This window comes from Alligator sinensis, unplaced genomic scaffold (assembly GCF_000455745.1).
Source record: "Alligator sinensis unplaced genomic scaffold, ASM45574v1 scaffold915_1, whole genome shotgun sequence".
Classification (NCBI taxonomy): Eukaryota; Metazoa; Chordata; order Crocodylia; family Alligatoridae; genus Alligator; species Alligator sinensis.
The window spans coordinates 806,681-831,680 of record NW_005842597.1 but is presented as its reverse complement, the minus strand read 5'-3'; the positions used below and the strand labels follow the sequence as shown (position 1 = coordinate 831,680).

The 25,000-nt window shown below is 43.1% G+C and overlaps 1 protein-coding gene across 3 annotated transcripts in view; it reads left to right on the top strand.

The window, feature by feature from the left end:
• The first annotated feature begins 274 nt into the window (after nucleotides 1-274).
• ORC5 (origin recognition complex subunit 5) overlaps nucleotides 275-25,000 on the top strand; it is a 150,228-nt gene continuing 125,502 nt past the window's right edge. For 2 of the 3 annotated variants that reach the window (XM_006032955.3, XM_025214712.1), the window contains exons 1-5: nucleotides 275-326; nucleotides 6,619-6,809; nucleotides 10,127-10,219; nucleotides 18,711-18,908; nucleotides 22,470-22,544. In XM_006032955.3, the coding sequence (XP_006033017.1) occupies nucleotides 6,699-6,809; nucleotides 10,127-10,219; nucleotides 18,711-18,908; nucleotides 22,470-22,544 (477 nt within the window). In that variant the 5' untranslated portion in view covers nucleotides 275-326; nucleotides 6,619-6,698. Of the gene's footprint in view, nucleotides 327-430; nucleotides 527-6,618; nucleotides 6,810-10,126; nucleotides 10,220-18,710; nucleotides 18,909-22,469; nucleotides 22,545-25,000 lie in introns of those variants that run through there. The other variant, XM_025214713.1, reaches the window with a different exon arrangement.

The following is a 25,000-nucleotide window of genomic DNA, read 5'->3' as shown; positions in this document are numbered from 1 at the left end:
TGGAGGGCAGACGGGGCCAGGGGTCCTGGGTTGGCCCCTAACAACAGTTCCAAAAGCGATGCAAACGTCTCTTTCTGTAAATGCTGACAAAGCTGGAGTCCAGCTGCAGGAGCAGGAGAGGGAGCGCTGCTCTCCCCGCATCCCATTGCCCACCCCCCGGCTCTGCGAGCAGCCAGAGGCCAAGCCCCGCGGACCGCTGCACGCTCCCGCCGCCTCCTTCCACAGTGACTCCCCTGACTGCGCAAGCGCGGGCCGTGGGGCAGCAGGCCGTGTTCAGCGGGGCGTGGAGTGCGCATGCGCTGGCGCAGCGCGGGCTGAGCGAGCGGGTGAGTGTTCGGCTCGGCAAGGAGTACCCCGTGTTCGGCCCAGTGCGGCACCGCGGTGGTCACCGCTGCCGTGACGTCACAATGCGCTTCCACTGTGACGTCAAGACGCGGGGCCTGCTTTATTCTCTTTGTCCAGAGCGGGGTCCGGGCTGGTCCCTGCCCTGCGGGGGGAGGGGAGAGGAAGGGGTTTCCTTTGCCAGGTGAGTGGCGGAGGGCTCCCTTCACGCAGGGGTTTAGGAGCCGGCCTGGAAGCCCGGGGGCAATTGTGGGGCACCGTCCCTGGGCACTGGGGAAGGGGCCAAACTAGCCAGCTGCTGTGGATTCACCAGCATATGGCACCAACCAGAAGTCGCCCCTTCCTCTTTGCCACCTGCTCAGCCCGTCCGGACCGACTGCTCTCCCTTAGACCCAGTCCCTTGCTCTTATGGGCAGCAGGGGCCCCCCACTGCTCTCGCTGGAGGCTGCTCCTAGTTTTCAGGCAGGATTTATTCATGGCTGGTTTCTCTTTTGAGACCTTGTTCTTCAGTTTAAATAATCTCCCCCCCTTGCTGTTTAGTCCCGTGGGTGTATTCGTGGGGGGCTGTCATCTCTGCTCAGTCTCTGTCTCCCTTAGCTCAACAAGCCCTGCTCATTTAGTCTCCTTTTGTAAGAGGCTCCTTGTCAAGGCATCCTAAAAGCCTTTCTGCGCATGGTTTGAGTCTGTTTTCCTTGAACAGGGGCCACCAGCATTGCATACTTCATTCCAAATAAAAGGTATTCACCAGAACCTCATTTAGTGACATTTGTACTTCTCTAGTCTCTCCTGGAAATGTCTTGCTTGATACATCCATCTTTTTCATGCATTTTCTGTTTACAGTGCACTGCACTTGTATCTGTAGTGGTAAATGCATTATTTGGTAAACAACACGTTGAGCCCAATGTTTTGCTTATTGCTTACTTTATAACAAGTGTTCATGGATTTCATAAGTTTTTCAGGGTCGGAAGGGACCTCAGCAGATCATCGAGTCTGACCCCCTGCCTGGGACAGAGAGCTCTGGGGTCAGGTGACCCCAGCCAGATGCTTGTCCAGTCTCCTCTTAAAAGTCCGCCAAGGTAGGGGAGAGCACCGCCTTCCTTGCAAACCCATTCCAGATTGTGGTAACCCTTACCGTAAAGAAGTTCTTCCTGATGTCCAACCTAAATCTGCTCTCTGTCAGTTTGTGGCTGTTGTTCTTAGGTACCCCAAGGAGCACCTTGGTAAACAGAGCATCTCAAATTCCTTGCTGCTCCCCCTGACAAATTTGTAGACGGCCATAATATCACCGGTGTCTCGGCCTTCTCTTATGGAGGCTGAAGAGATACAGATACAATGTGGTTCCCATTTTCAAAAAAGGGAGGAAGGAGGACCCAGGAAACTGTAGGCCAGTTAGTCTTATCTCGATCCTGGTTTTTGAGAGAATTATGCTGGCGCATGTCCATGAGGGGCCAGCAGGGGAGGTTATGCTTAGGGGTAACCAACATGGGTTCATTAGAGGCAGGTCCTGTCAGACCAACCTGGTGGCCTTCTATGACCAGGTCACAACATCCTTAGACACAGGAGTAGCAGTGGACGTAGTCTTTCTGGACTTCAGGAAGGCCTTCGACACTGTCTCTGATCCCATTCTCATTAAAAAACTAGGCGACTGGCGTTGACACCTACACAGTCAAATGGGTTGCTAACTAGCTGGAGGGCCACACCCAGACAGTGGTGGTGGATGGGTCATTTTCGACCTGGAGGGTTGTGGGCAGTGGGGTCCCCCAGGGCTCAGTCCTCGAACCTGCACTGTTTAACATCTTCATCAGTGACTTGGACAAGGGGGTAAAAAGCACCCTGTTCAAATTTGCTGACAACACTAAGATGTGGGGGGATGTGGGCACGCTAGAAGGGAGGAATAGGCTGCAATTGGACCTAGACAGGTTACAGGGGTGGGCGGATGAGAACAGGATGGGTTTCAACACTGGTAAGTGCAAGGTGCTGCACCGGGGGAGGAAGAACCAGCAGCACACCTACAGGCTGGGGAACTCCCTCCTCATCAGTGTCGAGGCAGAAAAGGATCTTGGAATCATTATTGACGGCAAATTGAACATGGGCCGGCAGTGTGGGGATGCGGTCAGGAAGGCCAACCACACCTTGTCATGCATCCACAGATGCATCTCGAGTGGGTCCAAGGAGGTGACCCTTCCCCTCTATGTGGCTCTGGTCAGGCCACAGTTGGAGTACTGCATCCAGTTCTGGGCACCACACTTCAGGAGGGATGTGGACAACTTGGAGCGGGTCCAGAGGAGGGTCACTTGCATGATCAGGGGGCAGCAGGGCAGGCCCTACAAGGAGAGGCTAAGGGACCTGAGCCTGTTCAGCCTCCACAAGAGAAGACTGAGGGGGGATCTAGTGGCCTGTTACAAACTAGTCAGGGGGGACCAGCAGGCATTGTGGGAGTCCCTGTTCCCATGAGCACTACCAGGAGTGACTAGAAATAATGGTCACAAGCTGGCAGAGGGTAGATTCAGACTAGACATCAGGAGGCACTACTTCACAGTCAAGGCAGCTAGGACCTGGAACCAACTTCCAAGTGAAGTGGTGCTGGCTCCTACCCTGGGGGTCTTTAAGAGGAGATTAGATGAACACCTTGCAGGGGTCGTTTGACCCCAGTACTTTTTCCTGCCATGGCAGGGGGTCAGACTTGATGATCTGCTCAGGTCCCTTCCAACCCTACCAAGTATGAAACTAGGTCCCTCATCCTCTTATAGGACCTATCCTGCAGGCCCCTAATCATAGAAGTGGCCCTCCTCTGGACCCTCAAGGTTATCCACATCCCTCTTGAAGTGCAGCGCCCAAAACTGAATGCAGTACTCCAGCTGCGGCCTTACCAGTGCTGCATAGAGGGGAAGTTATCACCTCTGTAGACCTGTTCGTGATGCACCTATTAATACATGATAGAGTGCAGTTAGCTCTATCGATTGTTTTGTCACATTGTCAACTTGTTCATCTACGAGTCTACTTTGACTCAGAGAACGCTTTTTGCTGCTGTGGTGCTTAGAAAGTCATCCCCCAGTCTGTATCTGTGTTGTTGATTCCTTCTTCCTAGGTGTAGTATTCTGTACTTATGCTTGTTAAACTGCATCCTGTTTTGTTCTACCCACTTTTGCATCTTGTCCAAATCCACCTGAATCTGCTCCCTGCCCTCCAGTGTGTTTGCTTTGCCCCATGATTTGGTGTCATCCGCAGATTTGGACAGTGTGCTCACTACGCCCTTGTCCAAATCACTAATGAAGATGTTGAGCAGTACTGGCCCAAGGACTGAGCCCTGGGGGACACCACTGTCCACATCCTTCCAGGTTGATCCCAGCCTGTCCACTACCACTCTCTGGGTGCATCCCATTAGCCCATTTGCCACCCACCTGACTGTGTAATCATTTTAAGTCACAGCTGCTCAGTTTTTTTTAAATGAGAATTGGATGTGACACTGTATCAAAGGCTTTTTTTTTAATTCAAGTATATGACATCCACCTCGACTCCTGCATCTAAGCAGTTTGTGACCTGGTCATAAAAAGAAACAAGGTTTGTCAGGCAGGATCTACCTGCTGTGAACCCATGCTGGTTGCCCTTCAGCATTACTTTTTTTGCTGGACTCACAAAAATGTATTCCTTAATAATTTAAGCGTTGGTTATCTTTGTTTCAGATAGCTGCCTTAGCTGCTTAAGTGCATAGGAACTTACTATCCACTTTTTAGTGTAATTATACTCTTTTAACTGCATAATTTGTGCAGCTGACCAGGACAGGGGTGATTAGCTTGTGCGCCAGATCCAGCCTGTAAAGCTATGTCATCCAGCCTATTGAAAATTTGGCAGCAGGGGAGTGGAGGCAGCTAATTGTCTCTCCCATGCTACCAGATTTCCAGACCTGTGGGGAGCCCTTTGGGACAGATAGTATGGCCCTGAGTGCTACACTGAGCACATGGGGCCAGTTGGGGCAGCACAGAGCTGACAGGGCAGTGCGGGGCCAATTGAGGCAGGTTGGGTTAGCCAGGCATGGTGTGGGGCTGAGCAGTGGGCAGCGTGGGGCTCATTAGTATGGTGGAAGGCAAGACAGGGTCTGTCTCATCCTGCTGCCGTCCTGCTGCTCAGGGCTGGGCAGAGGTGGTGTGGGCCTGATCTGGCCATGCACCACTCATCCAACCCATGGGGCCCAAAGTTTTGAGTACCACTGGACTGGGAGGTGGCAGTTTCAAGGACTTGGCTTTGAACTGAGAAGGTCCTGTCAATTCCAAGGTGACGATTAGAGCCATCAGGCACTCTGAGAAACAAGGTAAGGGCCTTAATGAAGTGCCAGAAGCTACACACAGGCTGCTCCTTTAGTTAGTTAGCATTGTTCACATTGAGTTTTAGTTTAGAGGCTGTGCACTTAAAAGGAGTACTTGTGCCTCCATGTCTTGATTACTCTCCAGAAGTCCTGAAGGCCTATATACAACCGAAGCTAATCTGATGCATCCAGTTTCCTGTACTTTAATGTGTGCCAAGCACTTCGTTACCTTTTTATATATTGATAACTCTCACATGCATCTCTCTGCTGATAAGCTGTCTCACTTTATGTAGTCTAGTATCTCATCCCCTCTTTCTAACACTTCATTTAGGCATCATAACTGACATGGCCAGAAGTGAGATGCTGGTATTCTGCTCGAGTCCTCTCTCTGGGTAGTGTATTGACAGACACTATCATCTGCCTTCTGATCAGTTGGCTCTGTTGTCAGGGTGCCACACTTCAGTGTGTTTTTTTTATTTTTTAAATGCTGGTATTTTTCCTTTACACGGTATCACCAAAATCAGTCTTTCCCATCTCTATTCAGTTGGGACCCACATCAAGGCCCTCAGTTTGTTATGACTTGTCTACTGTAACTTGTCTACTGTTATCTAGCCCATTCAGAATCAAGATGACTTCTTTGCTCCACATTCTGAACATGTGAACCATGTTTTGAGTGACTGCGCTGGTTCCATGTTCACTTCCACTCAAATACAAGTTTTATGCTTATATGTTTAAGATCCTTCATGAATCAGTCTTCTGTCTAGTTTGGGATGTCAAACTCATCTGGACTGATGGGCTAGATGAGGGGCATCAGGCTGTTCTGTGGGCTGAATTGGGCCCATAGACCAGCCCCACCTGCTGGATCCAGGGCACACTGGACCAGCTGTGCATGCTGCTTGTATTGTGTGCCAGCTCCAACCCCATGTGCAGCATGCAGCACATGGAGCTAGTATAGGGTGTGCACTACACACAGCATGTGGCACTGGTCTAGGTCATATGCTCTTTGTGGTGCCTGAATCCAACATGTAGGGCTGGTTTGTGGCCCTGATTGGGACCGGCCCCAGATCCAGCACGCAAGCCAGTCTGGTATAGGCAGCACATGCAGCATGCACACTAGATTGGCTGCATGTGCATTGTGCCCTAGCTCCAGCCTGGCATGACATATAGCACACAGGGCCAATTCAGGGTGTGTGCTACATGTGGTGCCTGCACCAGGCTGGGCCCTGCACACTGAATCTGGGTCTTTGGGCCAGATCCTGACCAGCCCTAGATCTAGCATGCGGGGCCGGTCTGGAGCGGGTACTGCAAGCAGCATGTGGTGCTGGGGCTAGCACATGCTGTATGCAGCAGGCAGCACTGCAAGCTGGATGATGCGGCTCTGCTGGCTGTATCCAGCCCACAGGCTGGATCTTTAGCACTCCTGGTCTAGTTCATTTGGTAATCTAGTCCCCTTTTTCCTTCTACTAGCATTTTCAAACTCTTACCACTGGTCACTGTGCTTTTAACTCATCTTCCATAACCCCGGCTCCCCTTATGCTTCAGGAAGACCCCTGTAAAATAGCTGCAAAACCATGATTCTTTATATTCCTTCTTCCTTTTTGGTGATCATATTTCTTATAGTTTGTTTTTTTTACCTACTGCCTTACTGCTTGTAGCCTGAATAAAAGCAAAATGGAAAAAAGAATCCCTGCATTCCTATAACTAGTAATGCTGTTGCAACTCTTTTCCGTATTCATTTGCTTGTACATTGTGTCTGCATCTTCTCCTCTTTGTGTCTTTTTGTCCATAATAGTCCTCAATGTGGTAGAGTCCCAATCCTGAATATGGCCTTTGCCTCCCACCCATGGTTAAATATTTAAGTATAATCACTTTTTGATACAAAGTATGATGACTAATAAGTGTGTCAGTTTTTTGTGTAGTATATTTTCCCATACATGGAAAGAAAAGTGACCTTAATACATTTTATTTTTTAGGTTGTAATTTTGACCTCCTCCTTGCATGTTGGAAGGTGATGTACAAGTTTGTGGTGACTGGCTGTAGAAACTGAATCAGAATGCCTACTCTTGAACATCCAGAGTATCCTGAAGCAACTCTGCTTCACTTGGAAAGTATAATGCCCTGTCGAGAATCCCAGATGTCCACTTTGCTGTCAGTATTTGGAGAGGTAGATCTTTCTGTTCTATTTTTGAATGGATCGTAGATGTTCTACTAACATGTTTGCTTCATGGATGGGTTGAGAGTTTTTAAGGCATTTCTATGAATAATGCCTCAGCTAGCTTATTACACTAGTAGGTTGGAGGCAATGTTCCCTGTAAGGGGTAGTGGTCCGTGAGTGTGCTGCTTCAGTCCGTGAGCGCGCTGCTTCGATCCGTTCCTAAATTGGTCCCCTTTCAGCATGCACCGCTTCAGTCTGCCCCACAATTGCTCTCCTCTCTGCCCCACGCTGTGGCTGGCAGGTAGGTGCGGGTGGATCCCCCGTTGTTGCGCAGCATGATTTTTTTATTGTGTGCGGCTATGCATGCACACAGCTTAGAGGGAACACTGCTTGCAGTATATTGTATCCCCATCTTTAATATTGGCCAATAGGTGTATAAAAATCCAAGGTCCTCTGCTTCCTGGAAGGGAGCTTTATGACTTCTCTTCCCCTCCTGGCTGCTGTAAGGAACTAGATCTTCATGATTCTGCTCCTTTCCCAGTGGCCCTTAGCTGCTTCAAGGTGGCAAGAAAGAAAACTCTGCCTTGCTACCATTTTTACCACTCCACTGAGTTATCTTTTTGGGTGGTATTTTGGTACTGCCTCTCAAACAGCAGCATGTCACTGTTATAATTCTCAGTATCTTCACTCTTGCTTTAAAGTTCTGAAGATGACTTGTTAATTTTGCTTTGCTTCTACTGGGCAAAGATGTGGCAGTAGCAAAGCAATGGAGTTTCTCGTCTGCACGTTGTAGACTTGTTTCATAATATGGAAATGAGCATTGATAGTCTGTATTTAATTTTACAAGATAGTGACCTTGTCTACACGTGCAATTAATGCGCCTGAATTTTCTGCATAGAACATTCAGGTTCATTAAACTGTGCCTAGGTACACATCTGAACATGCGTCTGTTGGGAGCAGTTTAGTCCAGGACTCTTCCTGCCCTGCTCTGACCCCTTGCAGCAGCCAGGGGCAGCTCCCTGGCAGGGAGCACAGGGCTCAGGCCTGGGTTCCTGTGGGGTACGGGGAGCTGTCCAGAGGACAGTTCTTCCCCGCCTCATGGAGATCAGGGCCGGCTGGGAGGGAACTGCCCTGGAGCTGGGACGGTTCCCACTGCCCTGTAGAGATTTGGGTTTAGCCAGGCAGCAGTTGTAGCCCCCTGCTGCCTGGGCTGACCAGGAGGAAATAGCTCCTGTCAGAGTCTACATGTGTGCTTCAGTGCATTAGTTAATGCGCTGTTTTTCTAGTACCACTATGTATTGGTATTAGCAAATGGTGCATTAGACTAATGCTCAGTAACTGACATGCATGTGTAGATAGTGATGCTTTACTGTGCATTAAATTAGTCTGAAAGATTTGCCCTCTGTAAAGCGTCTTGTGTAGATGCACCCAGTAAATAAATAAAATTTAAATATTGGAGTTTGATTAATTTATTGTAACAGCAAGGGCTACAAGTTTAATATTTTAAATGAAAGTTTATGTTCTGCCAGTGTTTATGGCTTATGTTTTTTTCAGACTTCCAAGAAAGTTTCTTATGTGTCATTGGAGAGTAAATTTTCCAAGTTCAGTCTTTAGGATGTGTTACATTACTCATCTAACTATGCTGGCATTTATTTTGGGTTTGTGAGCTGAGGGTTGAGTTACATTTTTGTTCTAAAAAAGTTTTCTCTGTTAGCTTCATGTTAACTTTTTTGATTAATATAAAAATAAAACTAATATACAAGAGCCTTGGAAGCTGTGACAGGCTTATTCTGAAGATATAATTATTTTCTATTTTTTAAAATGAATTAGGTCAATTTCCATTTTTCCTTTTGATATCAACCTTTTTTCTTTTAATTCAATTAAAGTACTTTATCTTGATCATAGAGAACTGGATGTTTAATAGAAGGCAAATCTTTCAGAGCACATCAATGATTTGGGACCCTGAGACCATGCTGAGACTACAAGTTTCCCATTCCTGGCAGTGATGCCTTAAATATGGCACAGTACTCCACATATGCTGTTGTTTGGTCTCTAGCCAGAAGCAGACTGATCACATCTGGCACTGAGGGCCATGCAGAAGTATCGGTTCTTTTTGGGGCATGATGGGTAGCACAGAACAGTGCATGTTTAGAGGTGCTGTTGCAGTACTCACTATGTTTGTGTGATCTAGATATGACCAGAGTCCCTTTTGAAAATAGGACTGAAAATCATAAATCATTTATGTGCTTTTGAAAATGTTATCCAGTGTCTTGAACTGTCAAATAACTGCTTAAACTTGGTGAAGCAATAACAGATCTTCAAATATTCATTTTTATTGGTTCTTCAAATTATTTATAACTTAATAAAATTTCTGTGAAAAATACATCATGAAACTATTGAACAGATAAGATTATTTTATGGGGTAGTGCCCCCAGATGTAGAGGTAATAGGTAATGGGGTCCCTATCCCTTTTTCTTCCTCTTCTCTACTGCCTCTGCTGTAATATTTCCTGTCTTAATTTTACTTAATCCTCATGAAGAGACAGCATTTTGTAGCTTTCACATTAGACAGTATTGGCAAGTTAAGTTAAAGTCTACCGTAGATATTCTCAGCCATGGTGCCCTAATAACTTAGGGTGCCTTGAGATCTTTTTAAGTGTGCCACAAGATTACAAACAGTATTAATATTGTTAGGTTTGTAAGCACAATTCACAAGATAAACCCAGAAATTTCAAATAGGAATTCATAGTATTAAAAACCTTCCGACTGGTTGTTGTTTTTCTGAGTTCTTTGCAACAGAAGAATTGCTCTATTATTTTTCTTCAGTCAAAAAATGAGTGAAAAATAGGAGCTGTCATTTTCTGGGGGGCACCTTTAGTCTGAAAAAGTTCAGAACTACTGGTCTAACAGCTGCCCTTATTTACCTAACTGAACTAAGAGCATGCCATATTACCCCCTAGGCTTGCTCTTAGGTGCAGTTGTGGCAATAGGAAAACTAACTGGAAGAGCTGTGCCCACACAAGGTGGGCTGGGGAAAGGGGAAGGCTGCCTGCCATAGTGCTAATACCATAGTTAAAGCAGCAGCAGCAGCCCACACAGTGTAGACCTAGCCCTAGTCAAGATATCAGTGGTGGCTTTAGGCTGTACTTATTTTTTTTTAAACTCTAATAAGGACCAAAGTGATATAATGTCATATTGCATTTCAATTTGTGTATTCTATATTGAGTACCTTAATTTAAAACAAAGTCTTTCTGCTGGCAGGAAACTTGATGACTCAAAGTCCTTTAAATCTCTATTTAAAAAAATAATTTTTAACTTTTCTCCTAGCGTCAGCAATATAGCTTCCCATCTATCTTTATCTATGGACATACATCCAGTGGAAAGACTTACGTGCTGCAAACTCTTCTAAAAACACTAGAGGTAAGAATAATTTTAAATTCATACTGAATTCAGAAAGGCTTAAAACCAGTGAATAATTAAAAACAATCCCTCAAGGAAGCTACTTGCTATTTGGGGAAGATCTCCAAAAACAATTGATTTTCCTTCCTTGACTGTCTCTGGCTTCTTCTTGTCTCTCATTTTATTGCAGAAAGGATCCTTTCTCTCCCCAAGCAGTGATACACAACATCATACAAATTAAAATATAACACTGGCCACCACAGCCTTTGTTAGAAATTTAAAAGAAAGCTGCAGATACCCTTAATGAAATTTTTTGTGTGTGAGGAGAGTTGAGCTAAGGGTGGCCCTCAGTGAAGAGTGAGTTCTCCCTGTATGACTGAATGAGTAAAAGCACAATAACAGACTGATCATACCTGTTCACACCTTACATTTTTAACTGAATAATTTACCTTTAACCCCCCTCCCCTTTTGCCCATAAAAATGGGCAGTGTATAAATACTGAATCCTATAATGCTACTAGTTGGTGGCTAATTATGTTTTAATGGCATCTAGGCTAGGGAGAGACATTACACATAAACCAGTTTAAATGATCAGAAACTGGTTTAAATCTGTAACAGAACAGGATCTAGACAGGTTACAGGGGTGGGCCGATGAAAACAGGATGGGGTTCAACACTGACAAGTGCAGGGTAATGCACCTGGGGAGGAAGAACCAGCGGCACACCTACAGGCTGGGGCACTCCCTTCTTGCCAGTGTCAAGACAGAAAAGGATCTTGGAGTCATTATTGATGCCACAATGAACATGGGCCGACAAAGTGGGGATGCGGTCAGGAAGGCCAACCATACCTTGTAGTGTGTCCACAGATGCATCTCAGGCAGGTCCAAGGAGGTGATTCTCCCCCTCTATGCGACCCTGGTCAGGCCACAGCTGGAATACTGCGTCCAGTTCTGGGCGCCGCACTTCAGGAGGGATGTGGCCAATATGGAGAGGGTCTAAAGGAGGGCCGCCCACATCATCAGGGGTCAGCAGGGCAGGCCCTACGAGGAGAGGCTGAGGGACCTGAACCTGTTCAGCCTCCGAAAGAGAAGGCTGAGAGGGGATCTAGTGGCAGTCAAGGGGGACCAGCAGGCATTGGGAGAGTCCCTGTTCCCCCGAGCACTCCTGGGAGTTACAAGAAACAACGGACACAAGCTAGCGGAGGGTAGTTTCAGGCTAGACATTAGGAGGCGCTATTTCAGTGTCAGGGCGGCTAGGACCCGGAACCAACTTCCAAGCGAAGTGGTGCTGGCTCCTACCCTAGGGGTCTTTAAAAAAAAGGCTGGATGAACATCTGGCCAGGGTCTTTTGACCCCAGTACTCTTTCCTGCCATGGCAGGGGGGCGGACTAGATGATCTTCTCAGGTCCCTTCCGACCCTACCAACTATGAAACTATGAGAATAGATGTTCAGTGCACATAAACCATTTTGAAAATGGCTGAAACTGGTTTGAGATAAACCTAGTTAAATATAGTATCAGACTTAACTGATTTGGGTCAAACTGGTTTATGCAATGTCTGTCCCAGACCCCTTGCTGGTTTAAGAGAAACCAGACACCCCTAGCATCCAGGCATGCTCTCTGGACTGGGCGGGCTCTCTGTTCCACATCAGAGCTGGCCCCTCTCCTTTGCTCCCTGGCTGCAGCTCCAGTAGAGACTTGTAGGCACAGAGCATCTGCCTGAATTCTCCCTGCTGAGAAGGAATTATTCCCCCCCTCCCCTCTGCTTTACGCAGACACCTCAGCATTAGCTAGCAGACCACATGCTGACTATGTTCAGTGCTGTGGGAGACGACAGGCAGGCAGGCTTTTTGGAGCTAATCAGCAGGTAGCTTAATGTCCTTCCTTGGAAGAGCTGTTTAAGAAAAGCTCCATTATTTAATGGAGAGAGGCTTTATTTTCTTAATAGGTTGATAAACAGTGAGTTAAGGGGAATGATAAACATTCCTTGCTGGACTGCTTAGGAGGGAGGGAGAGGAATAATCAGAGCATCCTGCCAGGGCCTGGCCAGACCCCCGTCAGCTCAGTCCTGTTGAAGTGAAGGGAGGGCTGACATAGTGCTCCCCGGCTTCTATCCTGAGCCACTGCAGGCATGTGCCTGCATTTCTGGGGTGTCTGTGGTTACAAAACTGATTTAGCATAGCCAGGTTAGACTGATCTGCAAAGATTGAATCAATTCAGGCTCAGGCTTTTTGAATGTCTGTCACTAGCCCTAGAAACCCCAGTCATGTTCAGAGCTTCATTTTGTTAGGTGCTGTGCAAACAGAAGACACAATCCTTATCCTTATCAGGGTCCAACCTAATTTAAGATGGAACATGAGGGGGAGAGGGAGTGACAAGCATGCATAATTGTATGGATAAAATATAAATATTTTAAATCTAAATATTGGTTTTACGAGATTTGGTTTTTAGAATTTAATTTCAGTATTTTTTTCATTTTAACAATCAACATGTTTGAAATGATAGCAATCTTGATAGTGTCTCTCATTCCCGTTTCCTAATCTTCAACTATTTCCTTTTTCACGGACAGCCTTTTTTCTACCTTGTATTCTATCACTATAATGTCCCCTTTTGGCCTTTTTTCCCCCCTGCTTTCTCTCCCCTCCCCTCTCTGCTTTACCTTTTGTCTTTCTAATTTCTACCTATTTACATTCTCACTGACATCCTGCTACACTTAGCTTCTCTCATTTATTGGAGTCTCAGACCAGTAGAGACTCCCTATGCCTGAAGAGGGGTGACTGCCTGAAAGCTTGCTAAGAACTTTTTTTCCAACTACTCAGTTGGTCTAATAAAAGATATCACATCTACTCAAAGAACCTTGTCTGCCTATGTCCTTAGACCAACACGGCTACAACTAAAAACCCAGCACTCTACAAAATTTACCTATACTATAATCTACTAAGACACTTTAAAAAATATTCATGCTGTCCATGTTTGCAGCCAGTTTAAATGACGTCAAATCACTGAACTAGTGAAACTCATTGCTTGAGCACCTGGAACCAGACTTTGCTTTTGCAGCAGTAGGCTTTTCTGCAGGTGCAGAAGAGAATGTTATCTTCATTATAGTTTATTTAACTAGTTCAGTTCAACAAGTAGCTCTTTTACACTTGAGAAACTAATTGAGATTTATCAAATCAGGAAAGTGTGTCTTCCTCTTTAAAGGCATAAATAAAGACAAAGCATGAGAATGAAATCTACTAACCTTGAAGGGCATCAGTTGAATCAGAAGCATCACCAGAAACAATCAGTTCAATTTGTTAACTACAGATAATGCTTCCTTTATTTAATAAATCCGTTTTAAATACAAAAATTGTTGACAACAGTTTTTCATGCATGTAGCATATTTACATTAGTTTTCTTTAACTAATGATAACAGTTTAGATATGCTGTTGTGCACTTTTAATTAAATTCCAATTTCTATCTAAATGCAGATTGATACAAATGGTAAGTAGAAACTTGCCAAGTATATAAGAAATCATTTGCCATTTTCTAAAATAATAATAAACATGTGAGAATGAGTTTCTATTAGGTTTTAGTATAGCTTAAATAAATATTTATTGATCCAGCATATACTTCAAGTTAGCAGAAATACAAAATTATTATATCCTGTTTGAATGCAGAATTTAGTGTACATTTGTTGTTGGAGTTTCAGATAAATGTAGACATCTTACAAGATGGCAGATGGACAAAGCTTTAATGTTAGATATTGATGTTTAAGTTCTCAATAGACTGACTTACTTGATAGCTCGTTTTGAAAATTTGCTGTCTTCAGGTAATAAGTTTGTTTGATCAGGTTAACAATTTGGAAGGAGAAATGAGACATATAGGAGTGAGGCCAGCCTAATGTTTTTCCTACTTCTAGGCTTCTTTTCCTTATTGTATTGTTTCTGCTTTTTCTTTACATACTTTCCCATGTAGATGTTTTACTGATGGTGGTTTGAGGTTGGTAGTTATTATCCGTTGAAATCGTGACTTCTTTTGTGTTTTCCTGATCTCTATAGACTGTTCATTTGGTTTTACCTGAATTTAACCTTTGGAAGACCGAACTAACATTAATTCTTCAATACTGCCAATAATTTCAGTACTTCAATAATTTGCTAAAAATGACATTACCTTGCACTTGTCCCATGGAGGTGGATTCCTTTGTGTTCCCCAGGTTCCTGTTAGCATCACGTTCCCTTCCTCTCCTATCTGATTATCACTGCTGACTCTGTCTGTCCTTCCTCAGACTCATGTCTTAACATTGTGTACCTCTTTTTGTGACCTTCTGACATCAGACCATGGTATTTGTATGATAGTTGAGGGGAGAAGAAGCAGCTCCTCAAGCAGGAGAGGTTGAGTATATCAGGAATTATTTCAGTCAGTTTTGTCCCAATAGCAAACCAAGACCAGAAACTCTTCTCATCATCCTGCTGCGAGCAAGTACCCCTGCATTAGGAAGTAGACTGGCTTCTGGGCATGTCTGTAAAGATTAATATTGGAGTTCTTAATGTTTAGTATTAAAATTGCCATATAGGACTTTTAACTCTTTGGAAGAGTTTAGCTTCACTTTCAGATAATGACATTGTAAAGCCTTGAAAAAAGCACATGCAGTCTTGGCCCCAAAGAGCTAAATTGTGTGGAAAGAAGTGAGTCTGTGTGGCAGAATGCATGCTCCTCACAAAAACGAGACTGTGATGATAACCACGGCCCTGAATCCACTCGATATCTTTTAGAATTGTTAGAGCCAGAGGACTTGTAACTCTGTCTCCTCATCCCATTAACCTTGTGGCCGTTCTTTTTCTGTCTACCTGAATATGTTTACATGAACTATTTTTCTTTTTCTGTCTGTTTTGATTGTTTTTTCCAAAGCATCTAAATTCCACCTAAGTCAAAAAGTAGAATAATGAAAACCAGTACTGGAAGCCTGCAATGCTTAAGTTTTTTCAAGTAAAGCTCCCTAGGTGCCTAAAGTCCTATTCTGTACATGGTTCAGTATTGCCAGGGCTGAGCACCCCATCATGTGCTCTTGCCATATTCCATCAGGATCTACAAATTGGGTGTTTCACGTGCCCTGATATAGCCTAATATATATGCCCTGTAATAACAGCACAGTCACAGCACGGTGTAAAGTAGAGGCTGCCACTTTCTTTGAGAAACACAAGAGCAGGAGGAGAAGGTGGTGGCAGTGAGTGGTGTTCCTCTTTTATACAATATCAACTGCTGAGGGCATGCATTCATGGATGGGGAGACCCAGGTTCAGTTCCTTCACTCATTTCGCAAGTGGGAAGATCTGGGTTCTGGTCTCTTCTAAGGATGGTTTATGTCAGCGAGAGCCATCCTTTTTGGCGGGCGTGCCACAAATTAGCCCCATACCATTCCCAAGTGCTACTCCAATTCTCTTCCCCTTTCCTGATAGACTGCTCTGCCCTATGCTTCTTGCCAGATCTGCTGCTTTGCTCGCTGGTTCCTGCCCTATCTCCCACTGTGCTGCCCATCCCTCCCTGGACTGCTACATGCCACACATACATGCTGCCCTACCACTTTTGTCACATGTGCTGCAGGTTGGCCACCTCAGGCTTATGTTATGGTTTATATGTTATATTAAGCTATCAGTGGTTAAAATATAAGCTGTACATAGAGTAGAGACCAGAATCCAGGGCCCCCAACTGCCAAGTGAATACTGTAACTGTGCTACTAGAGAGTTATGCTTGTTCTTACTCCCTCTTTTCTGCAAAGTGGCACAGCCTCAATGGAAGGGGTATAGATTGCCCTCACCTGAGCTTTGCCTGGAAGTTAGGGCATATTGCAATCGGAGTGGAAGATGTGGGTCTGGCCACCCTCAGCATTTAACTGGTATCTTCCACATCCTGAGTGAGTGGTCTAAGGACTAGGCTGTTGCATAAGAGAGGAATACTATCTATCTCCTCATCCACTAAGTGTTTCAAAGGATGGGAGTGATCCTTCTTTGGCTTTTGGTAGAGTTGGTGTAGACACTTAATTCAGGATAGGATTGAGAGCATCCAACTAAAGGTAGGGACCTAAGCTTCAAAAGGGGACAGGATTGTTTACTGGTTAGTTAAGCTTGCTCAGTATGGTGAATGTTTTGAATCTCATTCTGAGTTGCCTAACTCTCCTTATCCATTGTTTAAGAGCATCACAATGCCCAGGTCTCTTTGTGCTTCCTGCCGTTTAAATACAATGCTAAAAGGAGGAGGTAAGAATATTTGCTAGTAAACATTGTTTGAGTGGACTGCCAGCAGGTATCTACATTTCCCACCCACCTTCCTCACAATCTATGATACAGGTTCTGATTAAGTGGAATGACTGGAATGAGGTCAGCAGTGAAGCTTCTATATATAACCTCGCACCTGAAGTTTGGTTTAGCAAGAAATATACTTGTGCCCCTATGACTAATGCTTTCCAGAGGTTTTGATATTCAGTGAAAAAGGAACATATGCTTCTCTAGGAGTAGGGTTCTATGCAAACATTCTACTTTAAGAACTAGTTGCTATGCAGGTAACATTTTTTTCCTTATATAAGTGTATGTGGCAGATACAACAGCCATCAAAATAGCATCAATGAGGTATTTGTCTTCCAACCTTAACTTTCATGCATTAAAACAGTGCTGTAAAAATTGAAATTTTGCCAATGAATAACATGAAAATCACTTCATTTATTGATGTTTGAGAGCTGAACAGTATCTCAGTTCTTTAAAGTAAGGGCTGAAAGGAGTGACCAAATTTAAGCTTTTCTGTTAAAAATATTATCAGTGCACCCACCTGGTCTCGTATAGGCGCTCTCTAGCGACCTTCGAGCGCACACCCGGTTCCGGCTGTGGGGTGTGTCCCCAGGACCTTTGTGTAGGGTTGTGTTCAACCCTGAGGGAAGCCCCAACACTCTTCTACCATGACTTCGTCTTCTTTTCTTTAGTGGTGGGGTTCCTCCTCGGGGATTCTCACAGACTGGGTGCTGCCCTTTGCAGGCGTTCTTGGGGCTCCACCTCCTCTACACCCCAGCCATGCACCAGCCCTCAGGACCACTGGATGATGGGTCGCCGGCCTATCCTTTTCTGATGTTCTCGTCCACTCTCTTCTCTCCTTGCCCGCCCCTCGATGACCTTTCACCTAGGATGACAGTGATGTTTGAGACCATCCTTGTCTCTGAGGCTTCTGCTGTGCCGCCTTGGTCCTCTCTCTTGGCTCAGGGTCACTCGTAGGTACCTCCCCTGGTCCAGGCTCTGTGTGCCCTCCAAAACAAAGTAACAAAAAAGAAGAGAAGAAAAGAACAATCGGGGTGCGGGTCTCTGCCCATCCCACTCATGGGTCCGGTGTCTGTGGTTCATGGGATCCCTCGACGCCGTTCCTCCTTGGCCTGAGTGTCCTGCTGAGCCAGTTCTGTAATTCTTCTAATGTGGTTGAGACTCCTCCTTCGGGTCTCTGTCTGGCCCCCTTCTGAGCTGCCAACCTTGTTCTGTTGAGTTGCAGCCTGGGGAGAAGCTTTGCCCTCTGGCTTTGGCGTTGCTGCCCCGTTTCCATTTTCCCGCCACCGGCTTTTAAATCTGCCGGGTGGCGGTTTTTGCTGACGTCATCTGCCAGCGCCGTTCCCAGCTGGCAATAAAAGCAGCTGATGAACCGCGCTGGCAGCCCTTCTCAGCGCGGCTCCGCTTCTCCTGGGGACGGTAAGTGTGCCCTCTTTTCAGGGCTTTCTATTTCTTTCTTTGGGCGGGTCAGCCCTGCCTCAGGTCCCACTCTGGGAGGCTGCTCTGGTGCCTCCATTTTTATCCCCCTGGGACAATCAGGCAATCTCTGCGTGTAATTCTTAGGTAGATATGTATCTGGTACATGTGTGTATCTCCCTTTGTTCTGCCATTTTGCTGGTTTTATTCATGTGATCAGTTCTGAAGTTAAATATGCAAGTAACTACCCTTCTAGGAATAAAGTTCTTATATATTTGAAAGCTTTGGTTACTCAGAATTTAGCATACAGCTTAAAGGTCTTGTTATGTTCACATATACCTGCAAACCAATACAAACTTGTAAGTATACATTTTAGTATATCAGACTTGAAGCTTTTAAATAAATTCTGTCTGGTGGTTGAGGACTTCTGCTATTGAGACACAATACCCAAATAATGTTAGAAATGGATCAAGGGGAGAGCTATTTAAAATTTAAAATCTTTTTGTGTATTAATCTTGAAGCCCAATTGTTACTGCAACAAAAGCTCATGGCAGCTATTGCTGAACAAATGTCTTGAATGATCATCATGCTTAAATGTAATATTGTCTCTAGTCCTCAGAACATTTGCATAGATGTGTGATAGATGCATGCTTCTGAAAGTACATTGTAAACATGCCCACACATCATTTCAGGAGCAGATTTGAAGGTTGCATTCCAAAATGCCTTTAGATTTGAGGAGTTTTTTAAACTCACTCCTAGATTTATTGACCTGAAACTTTATTTTCAAGTGGAAATTTTACATGTTTCTTCTCTTTTGTAGCTTCCTCATGTATTTGTGAACTGTGTTGAATGCTCTACTTCAAGGCTTCTTCTAGAGAAAATTCTGAGCCAGTTGCAGAGCCTTTCTTCTAAGACTAAAAGTGCTTCACACATATCCTGCGACACTTTGAATCAGTTTGTATGTCTATTTAAGCAAGAGACTATGGCTGAAGAGCTACAGAATGAAACAATATACATTGTAAGTAATTTAACACCCACATTGTTTCTCCTTATTTTCATTTATTGAATTGAGCGTTTGCATTTATCACAATCCTTTTATGCATGGAATAAATGCATATTGGCCATTACAAGAGTTCTGCTACATTAAGTTTTATGGGAATCTTTAAACTGCTTTACTGGGTTTTAGTCACCTTCACTGGATGTTTATACACATGCTCCAGGAGGGAGGTGGCTGGTGCTTTAATTAGAGAGGCTCTGAAAGCTGCTCTAATTTAATTAAAGCGCCAGAGCATCTTGTGTATCAGCATACCTGCGCTTCATAATGGCAGCAGGGGCACTTTATCTAAAGCTCATTCAATGCTGATACATGAGACGCTGGAGGCTACAGTAATTACCATGCTCCAGCAGACTCGATTAATTGAGTCTGTTCTGATGTGTTGTAATTACAGCGTGTTGGAGCAGCCTTTCTACTCATGTATAGGCCCCTGTTATGTTCTTCTTTTAGAGGTGGTCACACGTAAATGCTAACAGTAAATTTTGCCAAATGGATAAATAAGCATAACATTTGCATAAAAAAAAAACATTATTTTTTTATCAAATGGCAAGGTACTGAGAGAACCTGAATTCATTTTTTAATTAGGTATGGAGACAACATCAAACATTTCTCTTGGGGTATAATTCTATTAAAGAGAAACCACATAGGGGAGTAGTAGGGAAGTTCAGTATGTAACGCACAAATAAAGAAAGTAGCTAGGCTAAAATAGATTGAGTTTAGAGGTCAAGCTGAGGAGCCTGAATGATTGGTTCCATTACATAAAGGGCTACTGAAATTTTATGGCTCTTGAATTCCAATAGCAAGATTTAAAGCTCAGTTCTTGCCTGTAAAGGTTATCATTGTGATTGAAGCCGAATGGGGAAAACTAAAGCAATGGAAAAATTTAATTTGGCCACATGATTTTTGTGCATTTCATAAAGCAGGTGGTTCAGCATACTTATTTCAATTGAAAATTCAGAAATCACATAGTATTATTGGCAGACAACTTCAAATAATAGGAACAATGAACATATAGTCTAACTAACTGGTTAGAAAAAAAAGATCAACACATTTAGTAAAAGAAGTCTGACTGAAATAGACATTCAGATTGGAATTTAGGTGCCATTTGGTGATTATTCCTCTTGTCATTTGTGGGCATACTGTTTTGGCTTTATTCAAGTCAAATAAGGGAGAAGTTCACAAATATGTTGAAACATCTTGTTATTTCACAAATCACTGTTAAATATGTTATGTATTCACTCAAAATATACATATTGAGTTCAAGAACTTTATATTCTGTTTAATTAGTACATTAGTATCTTAGTAACTTTATACAGGAATGTTTAACTCAAGTTAATAAATCCAATTATTATCCTTTAAAAAGAATCAGCAAGATGAAATTTAACAGTACTTACAGGATATTAGAGGTGATTCAGAGAAAACTGTTTTAACATATAACCACAAATGAATATTAAAAACATCTTTAAATTTAAATGTAAGATTGAAATATGCCCCATGAATTTTATAAAACTATTATTTTCAGATTAGTATATGCATTAGAAAGGGGTAAATGCTTGATTTTAAAGACTTGTAGAGACAGTTTGCATTTTATATTAACATTATTATCCCATTATTAGAAGTTAGTTGAAAATTGATTACAGAAGGCAAAACATTAAATTCTTCAAAATGATCAATTGTATTGGGTAAATAATTGCTAAATCAGAAGAATTAAGTGTTAGATTAGTATTTCAATTCTGTTCTGCATGGAAACAGACAGGACGGGAAAAATCAATTTATGTGAATTAACTTGTGTCTTCTAGATTTATTATAGGGTGGTTTAAATTGAGATTGATGGAAAAACTGCAGACTAGTAGCATAAACTGACAAAACAAATTTATTCGATTTAATTTCAGTGGTAAATAACTTAATATTTCAGTTGCAATTAAGTCAGAGAAAATTAAGATAAATGGTTCCTCTCATGCAAAGCCTTCTAAATGTTTCTCTTAATCCACGTATGGGTGCTGAGCATTCCACATTACTCAAGGAAAACAAAATGAGTCATTCTACTTACTTTAAGAATTGTAAAGATAAAACTTATTCATTCTTACACTTAAAACAGTTGTGTTCTCACAGATAAACTTGCAGTTTATAATATTATTTAACAGTGAAAGTTATGAAATGACTATTTATTAAAAATCTAAAACATCTTGCAGAAGTCAATCCATGTTTTAGTTAAGCAATAATATTTGCTGTTATAGGCCTTTATTATATGTTATTTTTGTGCAAAACACTTAAGGTGCACTAATGACTTACTATTATATACCTGGCCTTGCCATCAAGGATAGAATAATAGAAAAGTAGGGCTGAAAGGGACCTCAGGAGGTCATTTAGTTTAGCCCCCTGCTCAACAAAGGATCCTCCCTATCTAAAACATCCTATACAAGTATACATGTAACCTACTTTTAAAACTGCATAAATTGGCAATATCATGTTTCCCCTCAATATCATCTGATCTTGAAATGCCTCTCTGTATAAGACATCCATTAATTCTCTTCTGTGGGTAGTGAGGAAGATGGATGTCTCTTAATATTTGAGGGAAAAAAGCCATTAAAGAGAACAGAATCCAGTTCTCTAAAGACTTGTAATGTCATTACAGCAGCAATATCCCAAAAGATATAATCATTTTGGAAGTTTGTATTTAAATTCAGAAGGACAGGAAACTGAAAAAAAAAACTTGTACTCCCCTCTCCTTCCTTCCCCTTCCTCCATTTCTGCTCAAGATATCAAGTGTTCTGGTATATAAGGTTTCTTTACTGACTATTGGGTAAGGCTCCCATTTGTATCTCTAGGATTTAACATATGTTAGTTGTTTATATGTACAGTGATCCCATTTAAAAAGCTGATGTTTGCTAATAGTGTCCACACAAAAATAAACTATTTCTTGGAGCTGTTACAGATTTTCCATAGGGCAAATAATCAAGTTTCTGAGCTTAATCTGAGACAAGGTTTGACAAAAATCATGTCGCACCAGAAAATCAGACTTGTATGAACTATAAAGATAACAGCACCTTTTGCTAATGAAAGGTCATCGCTTGGTGGAAATATGCAGAGTCTCTCATAATAAACCTATTTAGGTAAAACCCAACTAATATGCATGTTATTTAAAGCTTTTAAAATAACAGAATTATCTGTAAATGAGACTGGATATTTTAATCGGCTGCTAATGATGTCATGGGTTTTGTCAGTAATACCCAAGTGCATGGATGATTTGCTTTAATCTCCACTTCACACTGCCACAAGCCATGGCAAACTTGGTTCTTGGGGATTCTCTCTCTTTCCGGGTGGCTTGCACACAGCACACTTGAATCTATACTCTTCCCGACATGCTGTGTCTGAAATGTCTTACTACTTAACTGGTTCCTTTTGCCATCCAAGGGTATAGTAGTTAAAATGTGGTTTCATCAGCTAAGCTAGAAAAGTTGTTGAATCCTACATGAAAGGACAGTTTAAAATGCACTCTGTAATAAGATCACCCTTTGTTAAAAGGTACTGGATAAAGCAGAACAGCTGAGGGAAATGGAGGCAAATGTGCTGCCAGCATTTCTTAGACTACAAGAACTGGTAAGTAACTGGGTAAAATATTTTGGATGTGTATTGCCTAAAAACACTATGAAATCCTTTAGGCAGCCATGCTAATGAGTGAGCTCTTGCACTTGAAAAATCTGTGAGATTTATTTTATTTATTTATTTATTTATTTTTATAAATTTGTTATTTTTTTATAACTTTGGTTAGCAGCAGAATTGAAACATCACTGGGCTTTTTTTTCATGTGCTCTCAGTTGTATATTCCATTTAATGATATCTTATCCTATAAAGTCAGCTCTTATATGCATTCTTTTGAAGCTGTTTCAAGTATACAGCTACATCTTCTAAAATATGTTTTGCTTTTAAGATGAATGCAGAATTCACCCACGCTTCATCAAAGCTTTATAATAATTGCCCAAAAGAGCATAAACCTCAGGAGATAGGCAAGAGAGATGAGGGGCAACTTCCAATGAAAGGAATTGTAACGTAGCCTCTTTTGGCTTTGTAAAATGGAAAGGCAGTCTCTGAAAGCCTGGCAAACATTTGTATGCGGTTCTAAGTACCCCTGAAGAGCTGCTTTAGACAGAGTTGAACCTAAAGTTAGCGAGTTTGTGGTTAGAGACATGAACCTGCACTCCAGGAAAATGTTTACCTTCAGCTTCTCCAACAGTGTGTCTCGGAGCTCTTTATCATGGCCCTACTGAAGACGTATTAGGAGTCTTGGAGCACTGGCTGTGCCATTGTACCCAGCTCTGCTCTCTTTAACCATTGGCATCCCTAGTTGTTGAGAACCTCTTAAAAGGCTGTGCTGTGCTACAGTCTGGCAGAAGAGTTACTAGTTTGTAGTTGTATTTGGAATGGCTATAGATGGGCTTATGATGTCAGAAGGGTCTGTCTTGGAGCAAGGACAATGGTACATCCTTCAGAAATGGATTAAAGGGGAAACTGGGAATAAGTATAAAATAATTATTTTTTGAAGTTGCTGTAGATCAGGGGTGGGCAGTTGCTTCAGCTGGATGACCACTCAACAAGTTTTGATGAGCTGTTGAGGGCTGCACGCACAAAAACTTTCCAAAGTCGTCATTTTAACAAATTATAGATAAAAAAAAATCAGACACTAAAAATCAAACATATGCTATAATATTTTAAGTTTATTTCAATAATTTTTGTCCTGATTTATGGATTTTTGAGTAGTGTATATAGAGATGATTACATATTAGCTCAAAATAAAATCTTTGGGCATTTTGACATGTGTTTTAATTGGCGAGCTGCGATTTAAGAAGATGAAGTAGGGGTAAAGACTCTTTTGAGATTCCTCTCTGAATTGATAACCAGTTCCGCCTAAAGTACCTATTGTCCTTTGCATCCTAATGTCCCTTGTCAGACTTCATTCAAGCTTTCCAGTGCTTGCATGCCCATTGTCTTGTGTGCTCCAATGCTAAATTAACCATTTACAGAAAGACATTTTAAGATTTCTCACTCATTTCATCTCGGGGTAGAAGAACTTCTAATATGGTAACTCTCTTTACACTTTCATCATCACAAGACGCTCGTTTTTTACTCTGTGGCTGCATAATTTTTTCCTCATGTAACTTTTAGTGCCCATTTATTTGGAAAATACCTGGAAGCTTCCAAGTACAGCAGTTAGCATTCTGGATGCTGTGATACCAGCAGTTGATGTAGGGAAGTGGTTTTTGCCTAGGGTGGTTTTCAGTTTTTTTAGGCACAAGCCACCCCTTGATAGCTTCAAACACCCCTCGGAAAAATGCCAGCTTTTAGCTTTCACTCATTTTTTGACCATGGAAAAATAATAGAGTAATTCTTTTGTTGCAAAAAATGCAGAAAGACCACAAAAGGTCAGAAATGTTTTTTTGACATTAAGGATTCGTATTTGAAATCTTTGGGTTTATCTTATGAATCATGCATAGGTGTCTGCACACCTAACAGTGATACTATTGTATAGCACCCTGTCGCACCCTTAAAAGGATCTTACAACATCCTGGTTGAGAATTGCTGGCCTAGAGCCCCACTGTTGCTACCTTCAGGAGACCAGAAGATTAGGCCAAGAATTTTAGAAGACACATACCTGAAGCTCATCTCTGAAATCCATGTGTGCCCGCCTCCGTTCGACCAGGCGCTCTCGGGCTGCCCTAGCCCGGGTTGCCGCTCTCCTTGGCCACGAGTTTGCGAGAGAGCCCCGGGAGGTGCCTCGGGTGGTGGCGGGAGGCCCCCTAATCTCGCCTGCTACGACTTTGAGTGTAACTTCAGTGGTGGGGGTCTCCATTCGATGCCGCCTCCCGGGGCATCGCGCCTTCGGCGGGCACTCACGGGGCTTCAACTTCCCCTACAGCCCGGCCAATCGCCATCTGCTGCTGCGGGTCTTCCTGTGGCCTTCCTTTGGCAACCCCGCCGCGTTTTTGTTCCTGTGTCTCCCGGTGGTCCCCACTCCAGGGACCCAAGCTTCCCAGGCTGAAATCTGCCTTGAGGGGCTC